This window comes from Cydia splendana, chromosome 6 (assembly GCF_910591565.1).
Source record: "Cydia splendana chromosome 6, ilCydSple1.2, whole genome shotgun sequence".
In the NCBI taxonomy this organism is placed as follows: domain Eukaryota; kingdom Metazoa; phylum Arthropoda; class Insecta; order Lepidoptera; family Tortricidae; genus Cydia; species Cydia splendana.
Genome location: NC_085965.1, coordinates 12,505,875 through 12,531,727, shown reverse-complemented (window position 1 = coordinate 12,531,727; position 25,853 = coordinate 12,505,875). Strand labels below are relative to the sequence as shown.

At 39.2% G+C, this 25,853-nt stretch overlaps 1 protein-coding gene and 1 long non-coding RNA gene across 6 annotated transcripts in view; both read left to right on the top strand.

Annotated features, from left to right (window-relative positions):
- LOC134791799 (uncharacterized) overlaps positions 1-25,853 on the top strand; it is a 267,691-nt gene that overhangs the window by 238,689 nt on the left and 3,149 nt on the right. The gene's annotated exons all lie outside the window — the stretch shown is intronic.
- LOC134791724 (keratin, type I cytoskeletal 9-like) overlaps positions 8,664-25,853 on the top strand; it is a 20,339-nt gene continuing 3,149 nt past the window's right edge. For 3 of the 5 annotated variants that reach the window (XM_063762845.1, XM_063762843.1, XM_063762842.1), the window contains exons 1-3: positions 8,668-8,853; positions 22,729-22,795; positions 25,077-25,211. In XM_063762845.1, the coding sequence (XP_063618915.1) occupies positions 8,851-8,853; positions 22,729-22,795; positions 25,077-25,211 (205 nt within the window). In that variant the 5' untranslated portion in view covers positions 8,668-8,850. Of the gene's footprint in view, positions 8,854-18,338; positions 18,468-22,728; positions 22,796-25,076; positions 25,212-25,853 lie in introns of those variants that run through there. The other 2 variants (XM_063762847.1, XM_063762844.1) reach the window with 2 other exon arrangements.

The following is a 25,853-nucleotide window of genomic DNA, read 5'->3' as shown; positions in this document are numbered from 1 at the left end:
GTTCTATATTCTATATTCTATATATTTATTATTCATGTATACTGTATATGAAATAGGGATTTGAACGTGAGTAGGGAGAATAAGCGGTACCTATACCTATTTTCGAGTGTATGTATTATAGACCTTTTTTGACGCCGCCCAATGCCCACGACCCAAATGGAGCGTGATTGATTTCATTAGACTTCATTAGGCTCCTTTCAGTTGTCTTGACTTTTTTATTACGCATTATTATCAAACTATAACCTCCCGTTTGACATTTACGTAATAAAACGTTCAATTTAAAAATTAACGATGGCTATTTAAATGTGCATGTTTGTAGAAAAATGACCAACCTGCTGATGCTCTAATGTTATAGTTTTATTAGCGAAACCAGCACTAACGCATAACGTCACTGAAGGTTTCATCTAAATGGTCCAGCAGTGCCGGATATTACTTCATTATAAGCAGACAAGGCGACGGACACTTCCTGTCATAATATATGAGAAGATAAATTATGTATGACACAAATATCTCAGACCCTCCCCGGACTGCCTTACAACTCAAGCCTTTAATAAAAAGTAGGTAAGCAGGCCGCAGAGCCTTCATCCATAAATCGTGTAAGTGATATGATACCAGCCCCTGTCATCATTCAGTTGATCGAATTATTCTCAATTTCTGCACTTAATACTTCCCCTTTCCCCTTGCTTACTACCGTAAAATGGGGTGAGTAGGGATTACGAGGGCAGTTGGGTTATGAAAGGGGTGAGGAGGGATGGTATTTTTAGACCAGAGTTATCACATTGTTACGTAAATACATTCTCTTGAGAGGTCAAGCTATTGTAATATTATTTCAATTCTAGCAATTGTCCCATCTCACTCAATTCCTATCCCCCTGAACCCCGACTACGGGGTGAGCTGGGATTTCTTACTATTTTGTGTTTATCGTTGAATGAATCTATGAAATGAAACGACAGATTATCATTGAAAAACTAAAGATCTTACTACCGGAACACTTTTAAAGTATATAAATTAACGTGCCACATATAAAAATAAACTTGTATTGAGGTTTGAACTTCGGATTTGTCCCAACTCACCCCATTTTACGGTACTATTTTTTTTACTTCCATTACTGTAATTTATTTTTGTAAACCTGTGTGTTGTGTACAATAAAGTGATTACTTACTTCATACTTCAAATATGTAAATTTATTTTGAATATCTGATATTTCTACTTATGATGAAAGTATTCATTGTTGACGCCCTATTAAGCCAGATTTATGTTTAGGTAGGTACTCAATCAATACGATTCATTATCAAACTGCACAACGGGACTTAATCGCGTATTTAAGTTTTAAGATTTACCTCCGACGTTTCGAGGACGGCGTTGTCCCCGTGGTCTCGGAGAAGACTGGCTCAAGTTGACATCAACATCTTCTAGCCGCGCGAGTTTTTCGAACTACCCGCACTTGGTCTTGTTTATCAGTTTGAACGTTTTGCGCACTAGGGATGTCACTCTGTCGACACACAACACTAACGATATTCGATTTATCGACTGTCGATATTCGTTTCCGCTTACATTTACTAATGACTGGATTCCATGTGGATGAGATCTTAAAACCCTCGTCCCGATTAAAATTGCAATGTTTTTTGATTTCAATGGCTTCCCGCACTTTTCTACTGTAGAAATGGCGATCCGTGGAGAGGATTTTAGGGTTATGCAGCTCAATCCAGTGGTTTGGTCCTGACTCCAGCAAATGCTCAGCCACCGCAGACTTGTTGACCTGACGATTTTTGACAGCTGCGATATGTTCCTTAACTCTTTCTGCTATGGTGCGCTTAGTTTCTCCGATATAGGAACTACCACAACTGCAATCTATTTTATAAACGCCAGGTGACTGGAACGGAATAACGTCCTTCGGTGACCTTAGGCTCCCTGCTACTTTGGATAAAGGTGTGTACACCGTCTTTATAGAGTACTTTCCAAGTACTGTGCCAACTTTATCCGTTACCCCTTTTACATACGGCAAAAATGCCGGCTGTCTGGAGACATCAGGACGTTTCCGCGTTGCCTTTCGTCTGGGTTGCCACTTTTTTACCTTGTACCCGTTCCTCCTTAGTACCTCCTGAATATGCGACATCTCACTCTCTAAATATTCAGGGTCACACAGATCATGTGCTCTGTTTACTAGCGAGGTAACCACCGATTGTAAGTGACGAGGATGGTGGTGAGAAAGGGCGTTCAAATACCTGTCAGTGTGTGTAGGTTTCCTATAAACAGTATGAGTTAGGGTTCCATCCACTCGACCAATCACTTTCACGTCCAAAAACGGCAAACTGCGCTGTGATTCCAATTCATACGTGAACTTCGTCTTCGGATGAATTGAATTTAGATATCGGAGTAGTTGCTCCACCTCCTGCTTCCCACCCTTCATAATACAGAAAACATCATCCACATAGCGCTTCCACAACTTCACCGCCCAAGGCTGCAAGTTTATACTGGCTTCGATATGCTCCATCCAGATATTTGCCAAAACCGGTGCTACAGGGCTACCCATGGCTACCCCATCAATCTGGAGGTAATGTTTTCCACAATACAAAAAGTAGCTTCCTTCCAAGCAGTTCCTCAGCAACACCATTACTGACTCCGATATACCCTCATCGCTCAGTTTCCTTCTGACTACCTCTAGACATTCTTTAACGGGAACATTGGTGAAGAGCGACTCAACGTCAAAGCTCACCATTACCTCATCTGGTTCCAGCGTTATTCCCTTGAGAATATCCATAAAGTGACGAGAGTCCTTCACAAAAGACGACGTACTACCCACAAGCGGCTGCAACACCGACGCAACATGCTTTGCAAGATCGTAAGTGGGAGAAGAGATTTGACTCACGATAGGCCGCAAAGGCACATTCCTTTTATGTACTTTTGGCAATCCGTACAGTTTAGGTGGCAGTACGATCTTATGAGCAGTATTATGAAGGGTGGGAAGCAGGAGGTGGAGCAACTACTCCGATATCTAAATTCAATTCATCCGAAGACGAAGTTCACGTATGAATTGGAATCACAGCGCAGTTTGCCGTTTTTGGACGTGAAAGTGATTGGTCGAGTGGATGGAACCCTAACTCATACTGTTTATAGGAAACCTACACACACTGACAGGTATTTGAACGCCCTTTCTCACCACCATCCTCGTCACTTACAATCGGTGGTTACCTCGCTAGTAAACAGAGCACATGATCTGTGTGACCCTGAATATTTAGAGAGTGAGATGTCGCATATTCAGGAGGTACTAAGGAGGAACGGGTACAAGGTAAAAAAGTGGCAACCCAGACGAAAGGCAACGCGGAAACGTCCTGATGTCTCCAGACAGCCGGCATTTTTGCCGTATGTAAAAGGGGTAACGGATAAAGTTGGCACAGTACTTGGAAAGTACTCTATAAAGACGGTGTACACACCTTTATCCAAAGTAGCAGGGAGCCTAAGGTCACCGAAGGACGTTATTCCGTTCCAGTCACCTGGCGTTTATAAAATAGATTGCAGTTGTGGTAGTTCCTATATCGGAGAAACTAAGCGCACCATAGCAGAAAGAGTTAAGGAACATATCGCAGCTGTCAAAAATCGTCAGGTCAACAAGTCTGCGGTGGCTGAGCATTTGCTGGAGTCAGGACCAAACCACTGGATTGAGCTGCATAACCCTAAAATCCTCTCCACGGATCGCCATTTCTACAGTAGAAAAGTGCGGGAAGCCATTGAAATCAAAAAACATTGCAATTTTAATCGGGACGAGGGTTTTAAGATCTCATCCACATGGAATCCAGTCATTAGTAAATGTAAGCGGAAACGAATATCGACAGTCGATAAATCGAATATCGTTAGTGTTGTGTGTCGACAGAGTGACATCCCTAGTGCGCAAAACGTTCAAACTGATAAACAAGACCAAGTGCGGGTAGTTCGAAAAACTCGCGCGGCTAGAAGATGTTGATGTCAACTTGAGCCAGTCTTCTCCGAGACCACGGGGACAACGCCGTCCTCGAAACGTCGGAGGTAAATCTTAAAACTTAAATACGCGATTAAGTCCCGTTGTGCAGTTTGATAATGTTTAATAATCGTGAAAGTTTAAATCAGTGTAATACGATTCATACCTAAAATAAGCGGCCGAGATTCGCAATGGAGCACCTAAGAATCTAATATTATGTTAAACAAATACTGTTTATAAAATGATAGCCTAGTATGGAGTCTCATGACTTGAGTTGACTATGACCGCTAGTTGAGGGGCCCACAGATTACCAGTTCGCCGGACGATATCAGCCTGTCAGTTAACAAAAGCAAAGCAAAAGGTAACAGTTCCGAACAACTGACAGGCTGATATTGTGCGGCGAGCTGGTAGAGATAGACACAGCCCTTTAGTTTTCGACACTTCGAAGTAGAAATATAAAAAAAAAACTATTAGGTAGATCTCTCACAATTGAATAATAAATGATATTGCAATCGCATCAGTAGAACCGGAGCAGCTAACAAATTTCGGAGTACCCCTCGTACATGAAGATAAAGTTTAACATTCCAATCAACGAATATTCGTAATTGACTTTTTCGACTTAGGGGCTGTTCATAAATTACGTCATCTATTTATGACGATTTTGATCCCCCCCCCCCTAAAATCATCCAAAAATCCTGCTTCGAATGACCCCGTTTCCTCCTACGTCATGCTACCATCATCCGATGTCCAGACCCCCCAATTTGAAATGACGTAATTTATTAATATACTTCCATAGCAATAGGTAAATATATTGCTGTGGAAGTTCAAAGGTTTTCTCTAATTGGTATTCCATTAGCAACATATTCATTAACCTAATCGATACCGAAAGCTTATAAATACTTATAGTAAACTTGATACCCTCTGTAACCCAACACATTGATTAGTACGAGATAAGTGCCAGCAATAAGTCAGCAACAATTATTCTAGTCAAAATCAATCCACGATATTAATTTTCCCACCCTCATAAGGCACGCGTGAGCAGACAAATAACTCTGAAACTGTTGTAACATTCCGTGCACGTCCTATCCGAAACTATGGCGAACCGAGTCTGAAGATACAAAGAGTCTACGCAACTACTAAAGTTATTTTCTTTCGTCTGTCGGTTTTTGAAAACGTATCTGCAATGCACCTCAGAGTCAAGATGCCTTTGAGTGAGTAAACAAGTTAGCCCGCGTTGCAAAGTTCTATGTTATGTCAAGTGAAGCGTAGAATTTAAATTTATCGTACCTTTGCCGGCTGCTATTGCCGAGTGTTTCAAACTTTGCTACCTCTCCATTATATGACATACGGAAGAATGTGTACCGGTGATTGAGAGGTACACGTCAAATAGGTAAATACAGTTCGATCTTACTAAAATTGCCAGGTACTTGGCAGGTCTGTTGCGCTTTCGATTTAAAATGTTTAAATATTTTCGAAGCCTGACAATTTCACAATACCATTAGAAAAGATTGATGTTCTCTTGAAAAAAAATCCTATGTTCTGTACACTGATATCGCAGTGACCAGATAATTATCCCATCCCATTATGGTAAAGAGCCGACTGCAAAATTTCGAACCGACTTCATACCGCGATGAAATGCACAATGGTTTCCCATAAAAGTGGTGCTAAGTCCGAATTTGATAGTCTGCCACGGCGGAACTTGCCGAAAGTACGAAAAAGAAGGCGCGAAAAAGGGGAGCTGATTTAACCCATCTGATACCGAAATATTAGTTATGGCAGCAGATAGAAATTTACATGTAGACGCAGAAAAGCGAAGTCTGACAGTATTTTTTTTGCCGGAAGTACTGGGCAGACGCTCTCAAAGGTGACCATCGGGACCCCTAAATTAACCCATCTGATACCACCATGAAATGAAACCAATTCCTGTCGGTAGGTATGAGCCCTCATTTCAAGAATATCTGCCAAAGCTTTTCCTGCCGAAACACCTTGACAGACGAGATTATGTAAGCAAGGGGACCATCGGATACCCTGAATTAACCCATCTGTTACCGAAATAATAGTTATGGCAGCAGTTAGAAATTTACATGTAGACACAGAAAAGCGAAGTCTGTCAGTATTTTTTTTTGCCGGAAGTGCTTGGCAGACGCTCTCAAAGGTAAAATTACAGTCGGTAAGTATGAACCCTCATTTCAAGAATAATAAGTCTGCCAAAGCTTTTCCTGCCGAAACACCTTGACAGACGAGTTTATCACTTGAGAGTCTGTCAAGGTGTTTCGGCAGGAAAAGTATTGGCAGACTTATATATTCGGTAGGCAGTAGGCAGCAGCGCCGCGACATAGATGATGATTTACGAAGTTACTACTAACGTAAATGTGGCCATTTCAGAGCATCTTTGAGAAAATCATGTTAAGTAAGATGTTAAGGTTCCGTCACACAGGCGCGTTTTATGGGCGGGACGTGAGCGCGCGGCGTGAGCGTTTTATATGTAAAAGCGGCGCGCCCCGCTCACACGCCGCCCGCAAAACGCGCCTGTGTGACGGAGCCTTTAGGTACCGATGACGCTAATATAAAGTAGATACCTATACCCTTCGAGCAACACCGGCTTCCGACACATCGGAAGGGAGGGGCCCAAGCGATATCTCACCGTACAAATCTTTCTGCCATTTTTCGCGGGGGGAAAGGTGCACACAGTCGCACTTCTCACACACTTACATACAAAATCCAATCTGTAATGACGACACAAATACATAGAAAATGACACACGCCAAAGACAAATCTTGCAAACCTCGATCTCTTTTTGTGTACGGACGAGTGACAAGTGTCACAACACGCACACTAACACATTTTCGTTGAAGTATGTTATTGTATTCTGAGAGATGAGAAGTCGGATTTGTCGCTCGACCGATCCGCAATTTGTACTGAGCGAGCAAAATCGATAAATCCAACAATTACATGAGACTAAAATATAATAATTGTGTTTGAATGTAATTAAACGTATGATATGTAAAAAAAATATTACATGTGAAATGTAACACTTTCTTTTTGTAAATTTGATGTCCCCGACCTCTTTTTATAACAAAAAACCGAGCAAACAGGCATTTTTGTGCAGCAGTGTTCACGCGCGCGACTGGACTCGGTCTAGTGAAAAATCCAAGTGCAACTAGTTTTATTACCCGCGCTAGATTAGATTGACGCGCTAATCTTGTACCTCGGCAGAGGGGAAATAGTGCGAATGCCGCCTCCCTTCCGTGTTGCTCGAAGCCTATACCTATAACTATAACATTACGTACCTGACATATCATGATAATATTGATGATCTTCATTTTGCTGTTTCCAAACTCTGGTAAGTAGTAATCTTATTTTCCTCAAAGGTTAGACGAAGTGGTTTCTTCATTTTTTCACTAGGGTCATGCACTGAATAACAAGAAAATAATACAATGAAACTAAACCGTGAAGTGATACAAAGTTTACACAATATTCAGTCCATTGTCCAATTGATGTTCAATCTTGGGTTCAGTCATTTTAATGTAATTTCACCGCAAAAGATCACACAGATCCGGAGTAAATCCTAAATGCTTGACCGTCTTTTCGGTGTTGACAAAATACGACAGTTACGACACGACAGCGACAGGGCATAAACCAAAACCAAAACGGAAGTAAATAAAGAAAAGCAAAGTCAATTTCATCCTTAATATTTTTAAACTTCCGGCACAGAATAAAATAATAGTACTATCGTCATAGAGGAACAATAATATAGAGATGACACGGGGGAGGGGCCAAACGACCGTACGAGATGCACTTATGAAAATTTCAGTAGGAGTAGCAGAGAAAGCGGTATTATTGCTTGTCCTTGCCACAGTCTCACTTTTTGTTTGTTCCCCACCAAAAATTTAGTATGGTTTATGGTGGGCAACAAATAACCCGACCGAATTAAGTAGATTGTTTTTGGTAGGTTGTCAGGAATGTTAAAACGTGTTTTTAATATTGTCGCTTTGCGTATGTCTTGTCCCTCACGGAGGCACGCGTATAGCTAATCTATGTAATACTAGGTCTATGACTATCGTACAGAAACTTCCTACAAAACCGAAGTTTGACAGCGGTTCAGGGTCGAATCATGCTATCCCTTTCTAATATATGGCACTATCCCTTTCGGCTATTTAGGGTTGTCAAAATTCAAGTGATTATCTTATCTGTGGTCGTGCACACAAAAGGAAGTCAAGTGGAGCCAACCCTAATAATTGCTCGGAGCAATGCTGAGCCGAGCGGAGCCGAGTTTAGCCGAAGTCAGCAGTTTCGCACCCCTGCTTCCGGTCAAATCATTATTCCTCGGTTTTAGCGCGTTCAGAAACTATATTCACATAACTAAAATCGGTATCTAGTATATAAACAAGGAACTATTTTTTCATTAAGCTATTAAAATAAAAAATAATGCGTGAAATATAGATGGTCAAGCAAATCTTGTCAGTAGAAAAAGGCGCGAACTTCAAATTTTCTGAGACGATATCTTTTCTCGCCTACATTTTTCAAATTTGCCGCCTTTTTCTACTGACAAGATCTGCTTGACCAACTATAGTTAAGCATGGTCTGAAAACAATATTACTTAAGGTTCAGTCCGGATGTAACATATCCGGACTGAACTTTTGTGTTGAAGATTGTATTATAAACGCACCTGACAGTGACAGACGTCAATTGCCCCTTGACATGCAATGAATTCTGTCCGCTGTTGACGTGTTGACTTGTTTTTTCTGAGTAATATTTAATGACAGAATTGAACAGACCTTGCGTTGTGTTGCGTGACTAAATCAAGCATTCAGGTAGCTTCATGTGTCTAGGGAAAATTAATCAGTTATTCTCATCCTAGTTGCGAAACAAGAACCAGAGGTGCAACATTTTTTATGGTAAGTGTTATTTTAAAGTATATTTAAGTTTAACCAGCTGTGCATGTTTTTATTTGGTAGACTTTTAGTTAACGACATATAATATGTCTTTCGACTTATTTGTTAGACTATATTTCTAAAAAAGTGAATAAATTTTGCTCATATCTGAGTTATTTCTAGCAATGACGCACAATCATGGGGTGTAATTACTACTCTCAAGGATACACCTTACACATCCGTATTATAGTGAACTCATCATTGCTTATATGCATTCATTAGGAAGCTTGTAGAATTCATGTAAATTTAATGAATATAATGTTCCTATGTATAATAAAAACATTATTCACATCAAATAATTAAAGAAAACATTATTCTCAAATTAATTATGTAGTAAAGTTGAACAGACGAAATATTGACATTCCATGGTCTTTTCTCTGATATTTACTTGACTACAAAAAAATTGGTAGGTTAACTTAAACAAAAATAAAAATATTTGATTTCTTATTTTGTAATCCATAACTAGTTTGGCATAACTAATATGGTTACACAAGTAACAATATAATACAGAAGTCTGCACATTGGATAGACTAACTTTAAAAAATACTAACGGTGAATAGGTTTACAATTTCCATTATGTAGTTTGTATCATTTAGAACTGTGGTTGTAGTGGCCGGTCTTTGTGAAATAGTCCACATAATTATAAATAGAAGAACCCTTTATTGACTTTGATCTTCATAGATATATAGTTTGTTTATTACACTGACTCATTTGGATTAAACACTAAACTTACATTGCATAATTCTATGCTTAAGAGTCACACAATCCTGCCGCCAAAAAGCCGCACCCATACAATCGAAGTTACATTCTCATTTGATATGCTTAAATTACATGAAAATTGGTATGAACATTTACAATAACATAATAATAATAATATCTGGAGCTGGACGCCCTGGATCGGAGGGTCCGGTCACTGCTCACCACACATCGCATGCTACACCCACGCTCGTCAGTTATGAGATTGTACATCCCACGGAAGTGTGGAGGCCGAGGCTTCCTAAACGCCAAGGATCTCCACAACCGCGAGGTGTACAATCTCAGGAATTATTTCCTTAACAACGAGTGTGGGATGCATCGTGATGTGGTGGCAGTAGACAGGAACCTCACGCCGCTCTCCTTGGCAAACGAGAACTGGCGCAAACCTGTGGTACTAAGTACTGCGGATCGCAAGGCGGCATGGGAGAGTAAGGCGCTACACGGGCGGTTCTACAAGGCCCTCACGGGACCCGATGTGGACCTGCTCGCGTCGGTGAACTGGTTACGATTCGGGGACCTCTTCGGAGAAACCGAGGGTTTTGCCTGTGCAATTGCGGACGAAGTGATGATGACGAACAACTATCGGAAATATATCCTGAAGGACGGTACGGTCGACATTTGTCGGGCATGCCGCCGTCCCGGAGAGTCACTCAGGCATATCATTTCCGGTTGTTCTCATCTTGCTAACGGTGAGTACTTGCACAGACATAATCTCGTAGCCAGGATTATTCACCAGCAACTTGCTCTTCTATACGGCCTTGTGGACCGCGAAGTACCGTACTACAAGTACTTACCTGCGCCTGTTCTCGAGAATGGTCGTGCCACGCTCTATTGGGATCGATCTATCATCACTGACAGGACTATTGTCGCCAATAAGCCTGACATCGTGCTGATAGACCGATCGCAGCGCCGGGCCGTGCTCGCCGACGTCACCATCCCCCATGATGAGAATCTCGTGAAGGCCGAGAAGGACAAGTCCAGCAAGTACCTAGACTTAGCTCACGAGATTACCGCCATGTGGGATGTTGACTCGACGATCATTGTTCCGATAGTTGTGTCAGCGAACGGTCTCATAGCGAAGAGTCTCGACCAACACCTAGAGAGACTCTCGCTGGGTGGTTGGATCAAGGGTCAGATGCAGAAGGCGGTAATATTGGACACGGCGCGTATAGTACGTCGGTTCCTCACTCTGCGGCCCTGACCACCGGCAGCTTGGGCCAAGCTCCGCTGCCGGCGGCACCCTAGGTTAGGTTTTTTATAATGTGTTTATATGTATTTTTTATTGTTTTGTAAGTGTTTTTTTATATTTTACTTTTATATTCATATTATAACAAACCTAACTTAAGACGAAAAATAAATAAAGAGAATAATATCTTTATAGGTACCATAGTACTAGACTGATCAGGTACTAAATTGTTGTACAAAGATATACCTAATAAATAAGTTAGTAAATATTCTTTATTGTGCACCATAAAGTATATAGACACAGAAAACGAAATACATGTTTAAGACTAGGTAACAACAGGCAGTAAAAAATAGAACGAGTAAAAATTTTGTAATATAAAACTTCTGTTAATATAGTTCGTTTTTTTAGCTTTAGAAATAAGGTAAACAATCTTGATGTGTCTTTTAATTGAAAAACCCATTTTAAAAATAAGTTACGGCAAATATGTAACAATTATGAATCTAATACAATCTATATTCTTCTGCTTTCATAAGTAATAGTTACTGATTTTTAAAAAGCGTTTTTCTATTAAAAGACATGTCAAGATTGCTTACCTTCTTTCAAGTTCTTTCTAATGCTAAAAAAACCAACTATAGTAATAGTCCGTCCGTCCGTCCGTCCGTCCGTCCGTCCGTCCGTCTGTCCGTCCGTCTGTCCGTCCGTCCGTCTGTCACCAGGCTGTATCTCACGAACCGTGATAGCTAGACAGTTGAAATTTTCACAGATGATGTATTTCTGTTGCCACTATAACAACAAATTTACAACCAAATTTACCCGTTTTACCCTTTGGGTACCCAAAGGGTAAAACGGGACCCTATTACTAAGACTTCGCTGTCCGTCCGTCCGTCCGTCCGTCCGTCTGTCACCAGGCTGTATCTCACGAACCGTGATAGCTAGACAGTTGAAATTTTCACAGATGATGTATTTCTGTTGCCGCTATAACAACAAATACTAAAAACAGAATAAAATAAAGATTTAAGTGGGGCTCCCATACAACAAACGTGATTTTTGACCGAAGTTAAGCAACGTCGGGCGGCGTCAGTACTTGGATGGGTGACCGTTTTTTTTTTGCCGTTTTTTGCATTATGGTACGGAACCCTTCGTGCGCGAGTCCGACTCGCACTTGCCCGGTTTTTTTTTGTTTTCTCGGTGTGCCTAATAGTAACCATTCTGTGACATGTTTAGTCCACCTTAGTTTATCTGTTGTTGTTGTTCGACATATATGGCCAGCCCAGGCCCATTTACTATAATACCTATAAACTTCTACTTGCTCTCATTTCTTTGTATTACAATTTCTAGCAACGAAAACTAATACCAGACATAGTATAATTGTTACTCGAATATTCATGTCTTTCATGATAAATTTGCTTTTAAGAGGATGCTGCATAAACACCTGCTGAAATAAGAGTATGAGTAGGTAGTATCCATCTTAATATATTAATATGTATGTGAGAATTATGTAGTAGTATATTCATTGTATATATTTTATTATTTTTATCTGTGTATTGTATATGTAGTTTATTATGTTTTTCAGTTGTTTGCAATAGTTCTTAATTAAATTCTCTTACTTTTCTTCTCGCACCATTTTTATTACATTTCTGTTTAGCCCTATGGTTGACTGGTAGAGAATGCCTTTAGGCATTAAGTCCGCCATTTGTACATTTTATTTGTATTTTGTGCAATAAAGTTTAAATAAATAAATAAATATTCAGAATGTCGTTTTAAAATGAGAGCGTAATTTCAATTGTATGGCGGCGTCAAGATGCGTGTGACTCTTAAGTCAAGGTATGCGGAATGATCTAGGTATAGGATTTATGCATGGTCAATAATGTGTAGGTAGGTATACATTTCCAGCTCAATTGAAATTGATGCATCCTGCTATTATTTGTTAGATGGTCTCAATGTACATTGTAAAGAATCACTACAAGTGAGCGTGTATGTATAGATGACGTTGACTTCAAATTATTACTATTTTTATACAATAGTGAATAAATAAACATCTAAGAATAGGCTGGATATCCTCTGGAATTGTAAGGCTATGCTTCTTTGTATTGGGAAAAATGTTCTATCAATCGTTATAATATAGGCCATTAAAAGGTATATAGTCGGACCAAACTAATTCATGGCATTTACAGTGACAAAGTGTGGCACTGACGTCATTAATGTCAAGTTTCTGTAAAACATGACTTTTATAATAACACTCCCTCACTGTGTTCTGTTCAAGTTGGTGCAAAGTTCGCTTAAACGGACTCAATTTCATTTCTAGTATGGACTTAGACAAGTCACTGACTTACCTACTGCTTTCGTTACTACATAGTCGTGTATTTATATTTAAATGATTATACCTACCTAAAATAAAAAGGATTTTTTTTCATACTTTCGCATTGTTTTTATTATTAGGTACTTACGTGTCAATATATCATTAACTTGCCTCTATGCTTCGTGACCCAGCACCTATGGTCAGACAGTTAGGTACCTACTCTTTGATTCTTCGAGTCCCTTCATACATTCTTGATCAAAAGCATGTGCTTGATACAGCACACGCACTCAAACTAGAGAATAAAAAGGGATTACTATTGTATTAAAACATTTATTTTCGGCTGTAGACATAATTCCTATTTCATATTTCACGCATGACGTACAACACCATAAAAGCGTCGGATTCCGTGAAGGAACACTTCCTTTCGACTCTGCTAACCTAGTACCCCGTCGCAATTATGGCGGCATGCCAGCTAGAGCCCGCTAATATCGGTGCAGACTCAAACGGTTATAAGTCACGTTTCACCAGAATGCCCAAAATCCGGTGCAGTAAACGAAAATAAAGCTGCAAAGTATAGGGTTTCCAAATAAAACTAGGAAAATGTATTTTAGCGGAAGAGTTTGTAAAATCATATTTTGCTACCATGGCGCGCGTTAATTAAAAACAGGTACCTACATTTCAAGGCATGGTCTTATTATTTTAGATGATGATGAGAAGTAGAGGTATAATGTTTGCGCTCAGGCCTCTTCTCGTCTCGTGTCAAAAAAATTACATTTCGTCCCTTTGCACTTTTTGCAGGATCAGGATCACTTTTGATTGGGAAATGGCTCATACCTAGAGAAATATATAGAAATAAAAAAGATCAGGATGATCTCTACTGATCTCTACCCCTCTAAGTTTCTACATTTGCCTAAAAAAACCTGTACAAATCTTACAGTATAACATTCTTACATTTTGATAATATTTTCCCTATAAAAGCTATGAGCAGTATGGTTTCTGTTTTCCTGTCATGACTGTAACAAGATAAACGTCTCAGTGCTCAATACAGGGTGGCCCAAAAATACGTTGACAAAGATTGTTACTAGGGCATTTTGTTGACGTTTATTGTCAACGTATTTTTGGACCAGCCTGTAAATAATATTCTGTTGCTAATATCGTAGCTAAGTTAAAAAATGACTTGTACTGGGACGGTGACGAGTTGACTCGGACTCGGACGTCTACTTTATTAATTAAGCGCGCGGTTGTTTTGCGATAAACGCATGCGTCAACGGAATGTAGGTAAAATGACAATGCGTTCACCTCGTAAAACACTGTAATGCCATTAGATTATCTGATGTACAATGGGTCTGCGGCAAACGCATTGCGTTTAAAGCTGCGTTTATCTCGCATAAAACAACCAGCACGCGATTTACTTTCTTCGCTCCGTATGTGCATTTTCCAATGATTGGCCTCTGGATTACCTATGAGTTTTCCAACAAGCATTGGTTTCCCAACACGTCAGGGTGAATCCAGACATTCGGTAACCCTAACTGCAAGCGATAGCTGCGCAATGGCGGAAGTTTATACTTTATGACAGCAACGTTGGTACACGGTATCATGTCGCAGGCCATCGCAAGTGCGTGGTATTGGAATTTGAAAAACTGAATGTGCGCTGTTATGAGTTTCAATCTTACTAGTGAGGTTCTAGGTACGAAGTACAAATACCACAACGTTTGCTACATCTTTGGTAAAGTAAACCATGTTGAGCCAATTAGGTCGGTTCTCCTCTTGGATCGACTTGAAGTCAGACAAAATTAGTGTCCACGCCAAATCTTACGATCTAACCGGAAAGGCACTTCTGACAGCTTTACCGTAGTGTTTTCTCGGAAAAAGTATGAGTAAATACGTAGGTATGCGGTCATAATTTAGCATCAAAATGTCAAAAACGGGTAAAAATATAAGAAAATACTCGATCATGCATTATTTTTACGCTTCGGTACTACGTGACGGAGATATTAGAGCTATGTAAATGTTACAAATAGACTACACGGTTTATTATGCGAAAAATCGTTTAAAATTGAAACGTTCATGTGAAGGTACAGTCACCACACGGGATTGTTATGCCATTTAGGGTTCTTGCTAAATTGGAAATTCTATAGCGTAAGTATTGAACAACCAATTTAGCTAGGACCCTTAATGGCGCAACAATCGCGGAGCGGACTTGATCTGCATAATACCCCTTGGGCTGAACTTAAGCCATGTCTTTTATCTAAATGTACAAAAAACAATGTAAGTAGTATCAAAGACATATGTAACTTCGTATAAGACGAATAAAGTCTAAGGAAAAAACGTGCCTCGGAATTCAAGTAAAAGTCATTCTCGAATAGATGGCGCACACACCTTTAGCCTATCCTCGGCTAGATGGCGTGACGACAACGTTTCATATTTAACAATTTTAACACATAAATATCAGTGAATGAACATGGATCGAAATGATATAAAAATAATAATATCATTTATCCATATATATACATTTTTTGATAACTTTATACGTTTTCATTTTGAGTTTTAGTCGTGTGTCGATAGATGGCAGTAAATTTACAGTGACTACAAAATTTACAATGACAGGACCCCTCTATACTATCTATTCTTTTTGGTAGTATTTAGTAAGTACCTACTTATTGGTGTGTTAGATTTATAATAAAAATATAATTTAATAAACAAGGAAGATACTTACATACGTATCTATGTAGTAAGGACACAAGCCAGGCTTGAAAGTAAGACAAGTGGCCATCACGTAGCTTCCACTGTGGGATAAAATATGACGACGTAGTTAGGTATACAGGGTGGAAAAATAAGTCGCTCCCTGGAGGGAAACTACCTTAAATCCTTAAGTTGGCTCATTTTACTTAAAGGAGACATTCCTTTATTTTTATAAAGAAATAAAACTGCATTTAAAGATTTTTCTTTTTTTCTTCAATTTTGCTTGTCTGAAAAAACTTTTGAGTACAAAATATTCGATTATATGGATATTTTGTACGACAGACGAGTGTAAGACCTAATGTTTCTTGGAGAAATGTTATCATTAACATTAACTAGCTGTATCGACTAGTAGAAAAAAATTGCGAGTGTTTATTTTTTGGAACTTTTACTCGGTTCGATTCCCGGTCGAGACAAGCTAATTTATAAAAATCTTTGAATGCAGTGTTGTTTCTTTTTAATAATAAAGTAATGTCTCCTTTAAGTCAAATGAGCCAACTTAAGGATTTAAGGTAGTTTCCCTCCAGGGCCCGACATATCTTTCCACACTGTATACAGCGTAATTTTTATAATAATCTCCTTGACTTTATGAAATTGACATTGCGGATAAGAGTTCAGTCTGCTATGTTAGTATTATTAACCTTTACCGCCAAAGTGGCGTACCATATGATACTTTTACACAGTCGGGTATTATCAGCGGTATTATATATTAAATTGCTTATTACTTAATATTGTTTTCTCAGAAGTGATTGCCATATAAATACGATTTATTTGCCTATTGTAAATTCCATTATTGTCAGAAATTTATCATAAAATGGTTAACCCTTCAAGTGGCGCCAGCGAAAACGCGAAAAGTGGTCAAGTGGCGCCGCGGATTTGCGCAAAAGCAGTCACGTGGCGGGGCTCCGATGGGTGGTCAGCGCAGATTATTTATTTTTTACAAAATCGTCGATTTAAGATTTTCTATGTTTGAAAGTATATTAAATCACATATCGTTATAATCAGCGTTAAATACGCTATTTGAATATAGCAATTAAATTATTATAATGTTTATACATTTGGCCAGACCTAATAAAACTCTGGAAGAATGACAGTTTTCCAGTTTCCTTGTTAAAAATGAATACCACCATAAAACAAATTGATGATTGGAGGTGATTGCTATTTAATTATCAAATTAAGACTTTTATTTTTAAGATTATATGATTAAAAGGGACCTAAAATTCAATTTATTTTACAAAACAACCTCTTAAAAATTAAGAATGAACTCGGACTAGGCGGTCGCTCCCGTATGAATGGTCCTCACCAACAAATTTTATACCAAGTGTATTTGTGTTTCTTACGGTATGCTATCCTTGTCTAACTCGCTACCTAATTTTGGGTGCTAGAAGAGCGTAACTATACTTAAATGCGTTCAATTTGACCTCTAAATACGGCAACACCTCATTAACCACTCACTGGTGGCCGACAGTTTACTGGTTTTCGCATCGACCCGTGATTGGTGGGCCGCCAGTTTACTGCTTTTCGATCCGACCATTAACGGGTTGACCGCCACTTGAAGGGTTAAGCTATTTTGAATTCGTTTAATCTCTGTCTCTTATGTTTGCTCCCGGATGTCATTATGTATTTGTGTGTGTTCTAAAAATAGTTATATATTTTACACAGGAGATTTAATTGCCCTCAAATATATGCTATCCTTATCCAAACCAGACCCCGTAGATAACATGCCAATCGCTAACGCTACGTAGCGAACGGAACGCAACTGTCAGTGTCACACTAATATGGAAGAGTGATAGAGAGACAAAGAAATTCGAAGCGATCGTCACCTTGGCTAGGCCGCCAGTAGTAAATAAATGCACATAAATAGATGTATTGCTATATGGTCGACGATAGTACAACCGCTCTATCTTCGTATCCTAATGAACATCTCAAGGATGTTTACATCATTCTATAAACAACCGGTTTTTCGCTCGCGATAAAAATCGCTAAAATGAAGCATACCTAGTTTTTTTTTGTTTTTGTGCATTGATTGGTAGACTAACAAATAGAATAGAAGACGAAGAAGACTAACAAATAATAAAATACGATGTCCGTCTCAAAGCTGTGGGCGTTTACCTAATCCTAAGTGTAAATAAGATAACGAGATGCAGTTCTTTTTAAAGCTAACGCTGCTGGCACTTGCTTCAAGTAAACTAAAACAAAATATGACTGACGTCGATATACGTAACAGCTATGCTTGAACGTAATTCAGAAATAGACTGATTCGGTGAAGCGATTTATCATTTAGGCTATAGCAAGAGCCCGGTCTGTCTTTGAGGGTTTTCCGCAATAATATTTTCATGAAATGTAATGCATTACCAAGAATTGCTAGTGTCATGAACTCAAGATGAATCTACGCCTATGATGTCATTTAATTTTACAAATTACCAAGTAAACAGTGTTATCAGGCTCGGACAGTCATTTCGTAAACAATAAGTGATTTAGTCGGTTAGCGGCGAAGCGCTATAGCCACTTTTGTGCGTATTTAATTCAGTCGTGATTTGACCGTCCTCGCTGTGTGGTAGTGTATCCTGTTATCTACCAAACCCGCAGTTAAAAGTCGTAAGTTTAAATATTTTATCGCATAAGTACATTTTCTGTGCAACGGTGCATAAATTCTCACGTACGATTCTGAGTCCAATATTCTTTCAATCTAGTCAAACAGTGTAGATACCAGTTCGGTTTTATATTCCATGTAATATATGCAGTCAGTAGCCGAGAATCTGTGTAAAGCGCACCCGACTTCACGAGCGCATTTTATCTGGCGTCACCGTCCCACGGGCATGAAGTGTGAACACGCCGGATATATCCGCCGATATAAATCCCTGTAAGCGACACCCTTACTTACACCCGTGGCTTGCAATCCCTGAATTTGTGAGACCGGCTGCCATGCACCGCGTCTAGAATTTGAACGCCCTAAATCCCGCTCCGCTGCAGCATAGCGCTCGTCACGTACTCGCATTTGATTCCGCATTATATCACTAGACTGCACTTCAAAAGGACAATTTGGTTCGTAAAACGGCAGTTTGTTTCACGACCTGAAAAAACAATCTTGAACAGACAAAAGGTATCAATAAACTATTATGCGGATAGACAACGAATGAAGGTGCGGTTAGAGGTATGGCCGGACCGCCGGTGAAGTGCGGAGGTGACAGGCGAGCCGTTAACGCCGCCGTTACAGGCTCAAGTGATATATGAGCTGCGAAGTGGCTCGGTGCCGCTGTCACTTCGCGTTCCGCCGCCACACCGCACCCGCAAAAAGATAAAAAGGATTCCGAAATACGATTCACAAGTGGGCTGCCGGAAATGGGTAGAAAGTTACCGAGCACGGCTTTATGTCGGGCAATATATCTCCCGTATCGCTTCACATCCAATTTCTGCTGTATGGCATGTAATATCCCCTGGGGGTCCTTTTAATTTTTAGTCCGACGTCCTTTTTAATCAGTACGAAGCCATTAATTCTAATAGCGACGCCACTAATCATACCCGAGCCAGCGAGTCGCCGGAGCAAACATGGAAGAAAATTGTGTAAAATCCTTAACTTAGTCTTCGTGTGAGTAAAGTGGTAGGTAACTTAGCGCGTGTCTACCCTTAGCCTGACCCGCGTGACCTTCAGTGACCTGTGACATTAGGGGCGCCCCATGCCGCCACTATAGCTCACTTCGCTTTCCATCAATGACAAATTGATTGCCATCGATCCCTTTTGTTTCGTGCTCATGCGGAAAAGTACGAGTACACTTATTTTCAGAAATAGTTCGCCCGAGTTGTGCAGGATATTTTGTTGAACAATACCTAAACTAAATATCGTGTGACAAAGTTTTCAATAAAGCGAGATATTTGCGAGGATATTCATTCGCAAATCGTTTTTCCCAGCGGTCCACAGTTGGTAACGAGCTTATGCGGAGCGGTCTCAGTCGAAATTGTTTGAGGAATGTGGCCACGTGTCATAAAGTTGCAACTGACGGACGGGCGGGCTAATATTGCTTGTGCTGAGTGCTGAAATGTGCAACGGCAAAGTTTCAACTTAGCTACATATCACACATTCGTATTATTCGAAGATAACTCGATGAACTTCAATACTAGCGTCACCTTTGCATCTTGGTCGTAATTTTCATTTGAAGAAATGCCTTACGCATCCGCGCAGAAATTCAAAAGTGTATACCTGGTCTACTGTAAAGTCCCCAACACGCATTGGGCCAGCGTGGGGACTAACTACGGCTCAAGCCCTATCGCGTATGAGAGTAGACCTATGCTTTAAGATGTGTTTGCCATTTGAAACAGTACCGAATGCACCGATGCATGCAATAGAAAAAATATCAAGCAAAATTGCGGTGTAGTAAACTTGAGCAAATCAGGTATGTATAAAGAATGAAGGAGGAGGTTAAAATATACAAAGACCTACATTATGTGGACTAATGAAACACCTGATTTGAATTTGCACTGCTTCTGAATTATGCTAGGTATAATTAATCATAATCATTCATAGTACCTAATATATAGTGATTGACTAAGTTATTGTGCACAAATTGCATTTCGGGAAATCGAGTTAATTAACCACCTATTCATTAGTCATTAGTGATGGGTACAGCACAAGGGTTGAGTGAGTGTAGTTTGGTTATTGATATCATAATCCAGGTTAAAGATTAATGAATATCCGCAAATCATATACCGATATACAGACCGATAAAAAAGTATCCCAAAGTAAATATGTATTTAAAAAAAAACAAAATACATTTCGTTATATTAAACAGTCCTATAGGAAAAACAAAATTACAACAGGAAATGCGTTTAAACAGGAGCATAAGATTCATAGCGGATTTTTCCTTGTAGTCGTAAACAGATTTATTTACTAAGCGTGTTAATTCATCAAAGCATTCTATTCTTCGTGGTTAAATACAAATACCCACTAAAATCATACTACATTGATATTTTAGGGAGTGGTATTTTATACCAAGGCTGATATCTGCCTTATTGTCGATTCAATTCGGAAATTAAAATAACACAACAGTAAATTGTTCGTACTTCTAAAAATGGAACTGAAAAAACCGGGTAAGTGCGAGTCGGACTCGCGCACGAAGGGTTCCGTACCATAATGCAAAAAACGGCAAAAAAAAAAACGGTCACCCATCCAAGTACTGACCCCGCCCGACGTTGCTTAACTTCTGTCAAAAATCACGTTTGTTGTATGGGAGCCCCACTTAAATCTTTATTTTATTCTATTTTTAGTATTTGTTGTTATAGCGGCAACAGAAATACATCATCTGTGATAATTTCAACTGTCTAGCTATCACGGTTCGTGAGATACAGCCTGGTGACAGACGGACGGACGGACGGACAGACGGACGGACGGACGGACAGACGGACGGACGGACGGACGGACAGACGGACGGACGGACGGACGGACGGACGGACGGACGGACGGACAGCGGAGTCTTAGTAATAGGGTCCCGTTTTACCCTTTGGGTACGGAACCCTAAAAATACCTATCACAAATGTATCCCGCCAACAACATTCAAATTATAAACAACTGTCATGTTTTTATGTTTGCTTACACTTTCCCGTAAAAAGGCATTTTATTATTTTCCAAAAAGTTCTTCGTGCCTCAATTCAAAATTAACAATTAGGACCTATTCTATGTAAATACTATTATTTATGTTCTGCATAGATCTCTAGGTACTCTTGATAGTAGATCAGGGGTCACCAAATGGCTGACCGCGATCCGGATCCGCACCGCGGACCTATACAATTTTAATACTTATATAAAAAAAATCAAGTAGAAACGGACCGCTATGGTTACATTATTTTAAAAAATCGGACCCCTGAAGAAACTAATTGGTGACCCCTGGTCTAGATCAGCGGTCGGCAACAAGCGGCCCGCGAACCTCTCACTTGCGGCCCGCGAGCCTCCCTGGCTATTTTGTATGTAATATTGACAAACGGCACAATGTCTGATAAAGTCATAAATATTAACAAAGTGCGGCCCGCGTCAAGTTCGGTAACTACTATTTGGCCCTTAGCTGCTAAAAGGTTGCCGACCGCTGGTCTAGATAGATTCCGAACCAATTATTATTAAAAGGTTGTACCTATATAGATATAAGATAGTGTTCTTAGACAATTTTTATTGAGTTTGTTTGAGTGGGTTCTTAGAATCAGATTCTTATTCGCCGAAATGTTTAGCTCATATTCTGCCTTCGATTACCTAGAAACGTAATTATTTCTACATCAAAGTCAAAGTAACAAGTTACAAATGCATTATTAATATATCTAACCTTTAAACCAGCAACTCTTGTTTATTTTTTTATTTATACATATATATATTTCGGGGATCTCGGAAACGGCTCTAACGATTTTGATTAAATTTGCTAAATGGGGGTTTTCGGGGGCGAAAAATATATTTGATTTATCATACAAAATATGTAGGTAGACATAACATGCTTTTCTTGTGTTCCAAGCTATCTGAATACAGGTGTCCAATATGTAAATATTAGTGATTAACGGATATTGCTTCCTATTTATTTGTTCTCTTATATCTTTATGCTGTTTTTATTCATACGGAAAATAATATCTACTTAAGTAAATACCTATGTAATGGACTCGTGTTTTGTTTTTCCTAGGGATATACATAAGTCTAGAAAGATAGGTACAACCGAAAGAAGTATCCGATGAGTTTATTTAGCTTCCCACTGTATTATCTGTAGACTCAGCCGCCGCTTTTTCACTTTTTTGGTTTACTAATTAATGCCTTATTACAGAATTAAGAACAGCCATTATCTTCATTCAGAGTTTATTTAGCTTAGTCTAACGAGATCGTTTTTTGTTCCAGATAATAATGGATTGGAGGACGGGTCTTCTGATCTTAACGTGCGTGTTCTACGCTGATAGTTTTTCAAGTAAGTAATTTATTTTTAGTCTTGCGTAAATCCGGTGTACATCGGGTTTATGGTTTTAAAATTAATACTGCGCTGCGCTAAACATATTTATCTCTGCAAGGAACTTCCTGTTCTCGAGCGTCGTACAGTGAACGTGACCTTTATAACTTTAACTGATTAAATCGGATACGCATGTTAGAGCGTCGTACTTCGCAGAGTAATTATTCTTTAATCTATGTTAGCGATAGTTAATGACTCGCCGAACACGGGCTTCGGCCCACAGCCACTGGTGACGCTCGCAGGCACGTCTTCGGTTCTCCCGAGCTCCCGTAAGATATGGCTCGAATCCATTACCTAATGCACACATAAAACGAGCAACCCGACGCCTCGAGAGTAGCAAAACAATGAGTTATGATCCGACCTTATGATGCTCTTTTTATTTGTTTTTATTGCCTCTAAACTCGCACTTGCCGAGTCGCAAATTCCGTGCCACCAAAGAATTCTTCACATTTCTCGCTCTTAGCTTAAAATGTTTTCGGCGTCGAGTTTTTTCTTCCGCTTTTGTGTTGTTCGGTTGAATACGTTTTATTACTTTTACAATTCACAATAATGTAATTTTTATTTGAGATAAATTTCGGTTTCAGTCCCCATTATGTCGAAATAATTTTATTGGTTCGTAGGTTCTGAAGCGGTTTGTCCTGGTGTTTTCTTCTTATAATTTTAAGTATCCGAATAAAATGTTTTTTAGTACATTCTCTAAAAAACATTTAAGCTACCTAGGTAGCATCTAATTAAAAATTCTGACGCCGTTTATTTGCCACGGAGCACGGATTTAATAACTTTAAAATTCATTGTAGGCATTGTAGCTTACCGCGAACAAAACAGATTCCTTTTGTTCATTCACAAATAGTGCGTAGGTACTGTGCACCTACTGTAATTTGACAGCGCGGAGCAACGAATAATCCCTTTTCCCAAGCCACTATATTGTCAGCAAAAAATGAAATAGTATCAGACACTTTTATCGCAAACAAAGCACAATAATAGGTACATATTTTTCTCTTTATTCGAAGCTGGTCGTTTCTAATTACAAGAAGGAAAAATTGCTTTTACTTCGATTACTTTATGGCTCGTTAGATGTAAAGCTTTCACTGAACTTTGCAATGATTAATTTAATACTTATTTATATTTATTTATATGAGCCTAGACCTAGAGTGTCCCACTGCTGGGCAAAGGCAATTATGTTTTTTCTATGATAACTACACGACATGTTAAACGTTTGTTATCCAATTTTAAATCCTGTTTGTGCATGTCTCTAAAAGGCCCTTTATAAATTGGTCTAATAATCGTCACAACTTTGTTCTAGTATTTTGTTATTTTATAAGGGGTTTCCTTCAGCTTTGACGCGCATGAAAAGCGTCTATTTCTTTACTTTGTTATTCCTTATACTGTTTTCTTAAACGCCCGTCGCAAAGGGTTGTTTTATTTCTAAAGTGTTTATTTGGTCAAGGTCAATTCTTAAGGCGAGAAGTCCCAATTTTTAAGAAAATGATGTAAAATTCTGCATGTTGGTTAAAGCCGTTTTAAGGGTTCCACCGCGCGCGACAATTCTTTCAAAATAAGACGAGAGCTGACAAGGAAACGGAACACCCTATCTATCTGAGTCATAGCAATACACTAATTTAGTATTTACCTAAGCCTAAATTATTTAGTGCGCCCTGTAAAGCAGGGATCGGATACCGGTATTTTTTGTATGGGAACAAAACGGTATTTTTTCGTTCTTTGTTAATTATTTCATTTCTAATTGGGCAATCTAATTGGTAATTATACGACGTCGTTACCTAAAAACACAACTGAGTCCTACATTTCGAGTATAAAATTATCCGAAAAATATGGTTTATTGCAAAAAATAAGTTTTTGATCCTGTATATATACATTGTACATTCAGCATCAAAGGTAGCAGATCAGACTACTCATCTAAAGCTTTTACCATTTTCTAATAGCTTAACATTAGGAGATATGTCTCTATATGTAGCTCAATTACTCTGCTACTGATACGGTTGAACGTGAACTGTAGAGATATACCTATCAATGTATAGAAAAGTATTCCAGGGTGGCAGGCACTTCTGGCGCGTTGTTTCCTTGATGCTGACATTGCTGACTGTATAATGTCGCTGTAAAGCGTAGTCGGAGTCTACATGCCATTTCATATCAAAATGTACTTGGTCATATCAGGTCATATGAATACCCACATATAATACATATATGTTTAAGAAACATGTGCATGATTTGTGTTTGTTTCCAGAATATGGACGCACGTGCAAAGACATAGGGTGCCTTAACAGCCAGGTGTGCGTTCTGGCAGAAGATCCCTGTTCTTTTGGCCACACCAGGGACTGTGGCACTTACCCAACATGCAAAAAGAAGACTGAAGTTGAAGGTATGTTCGTCTAGATTTAAAACTATCTTACACATTGACGCTCGCATCCCCACCATCGGCGCGATTCGGGAAATGAATTAGAGATTCACTAGATAAGAAATTATGAAATAGTAAATATATGTGACGTTCCACGGCAAAAGGTACCTTATAGCGGCTGGTGCGACATTGGAGCAGCGTTAATAATAGCGCCAACCGCCATAAGGTATTTTTACCCTTGGGACGTCACATATCTTTACTATTTCACTATAAGTAGTAAATCTCTAATTCATTTCCCGATTCGCGCCGTCATGTGTTCATTAGTCGAGCGTATAGTTTACTGTTTGGATAACATCAATACGTTACCGACTTTTTGTATTGACAACATTACTGTCGAAATCAGTTCAAACATCCCACATACATACATTAGATAGTGACTGTATTTCCTGCACGAGCATAATATCCGCGTTAATCGTAAACACAGACAACTAAAATAAGAGATGTATGTAGATACATACTCAGTAAAGAAAAATGCTAGGCTCAGAATAACTATTGTTATAAATTATAGCAGCTAATGCCTGAATATCAACTGACTGTTTAACCTTTTACCTACCAGGCTGACAGTTAAAAATGACAATCGAAAGTCAGTCTTACTGATCGCAAATA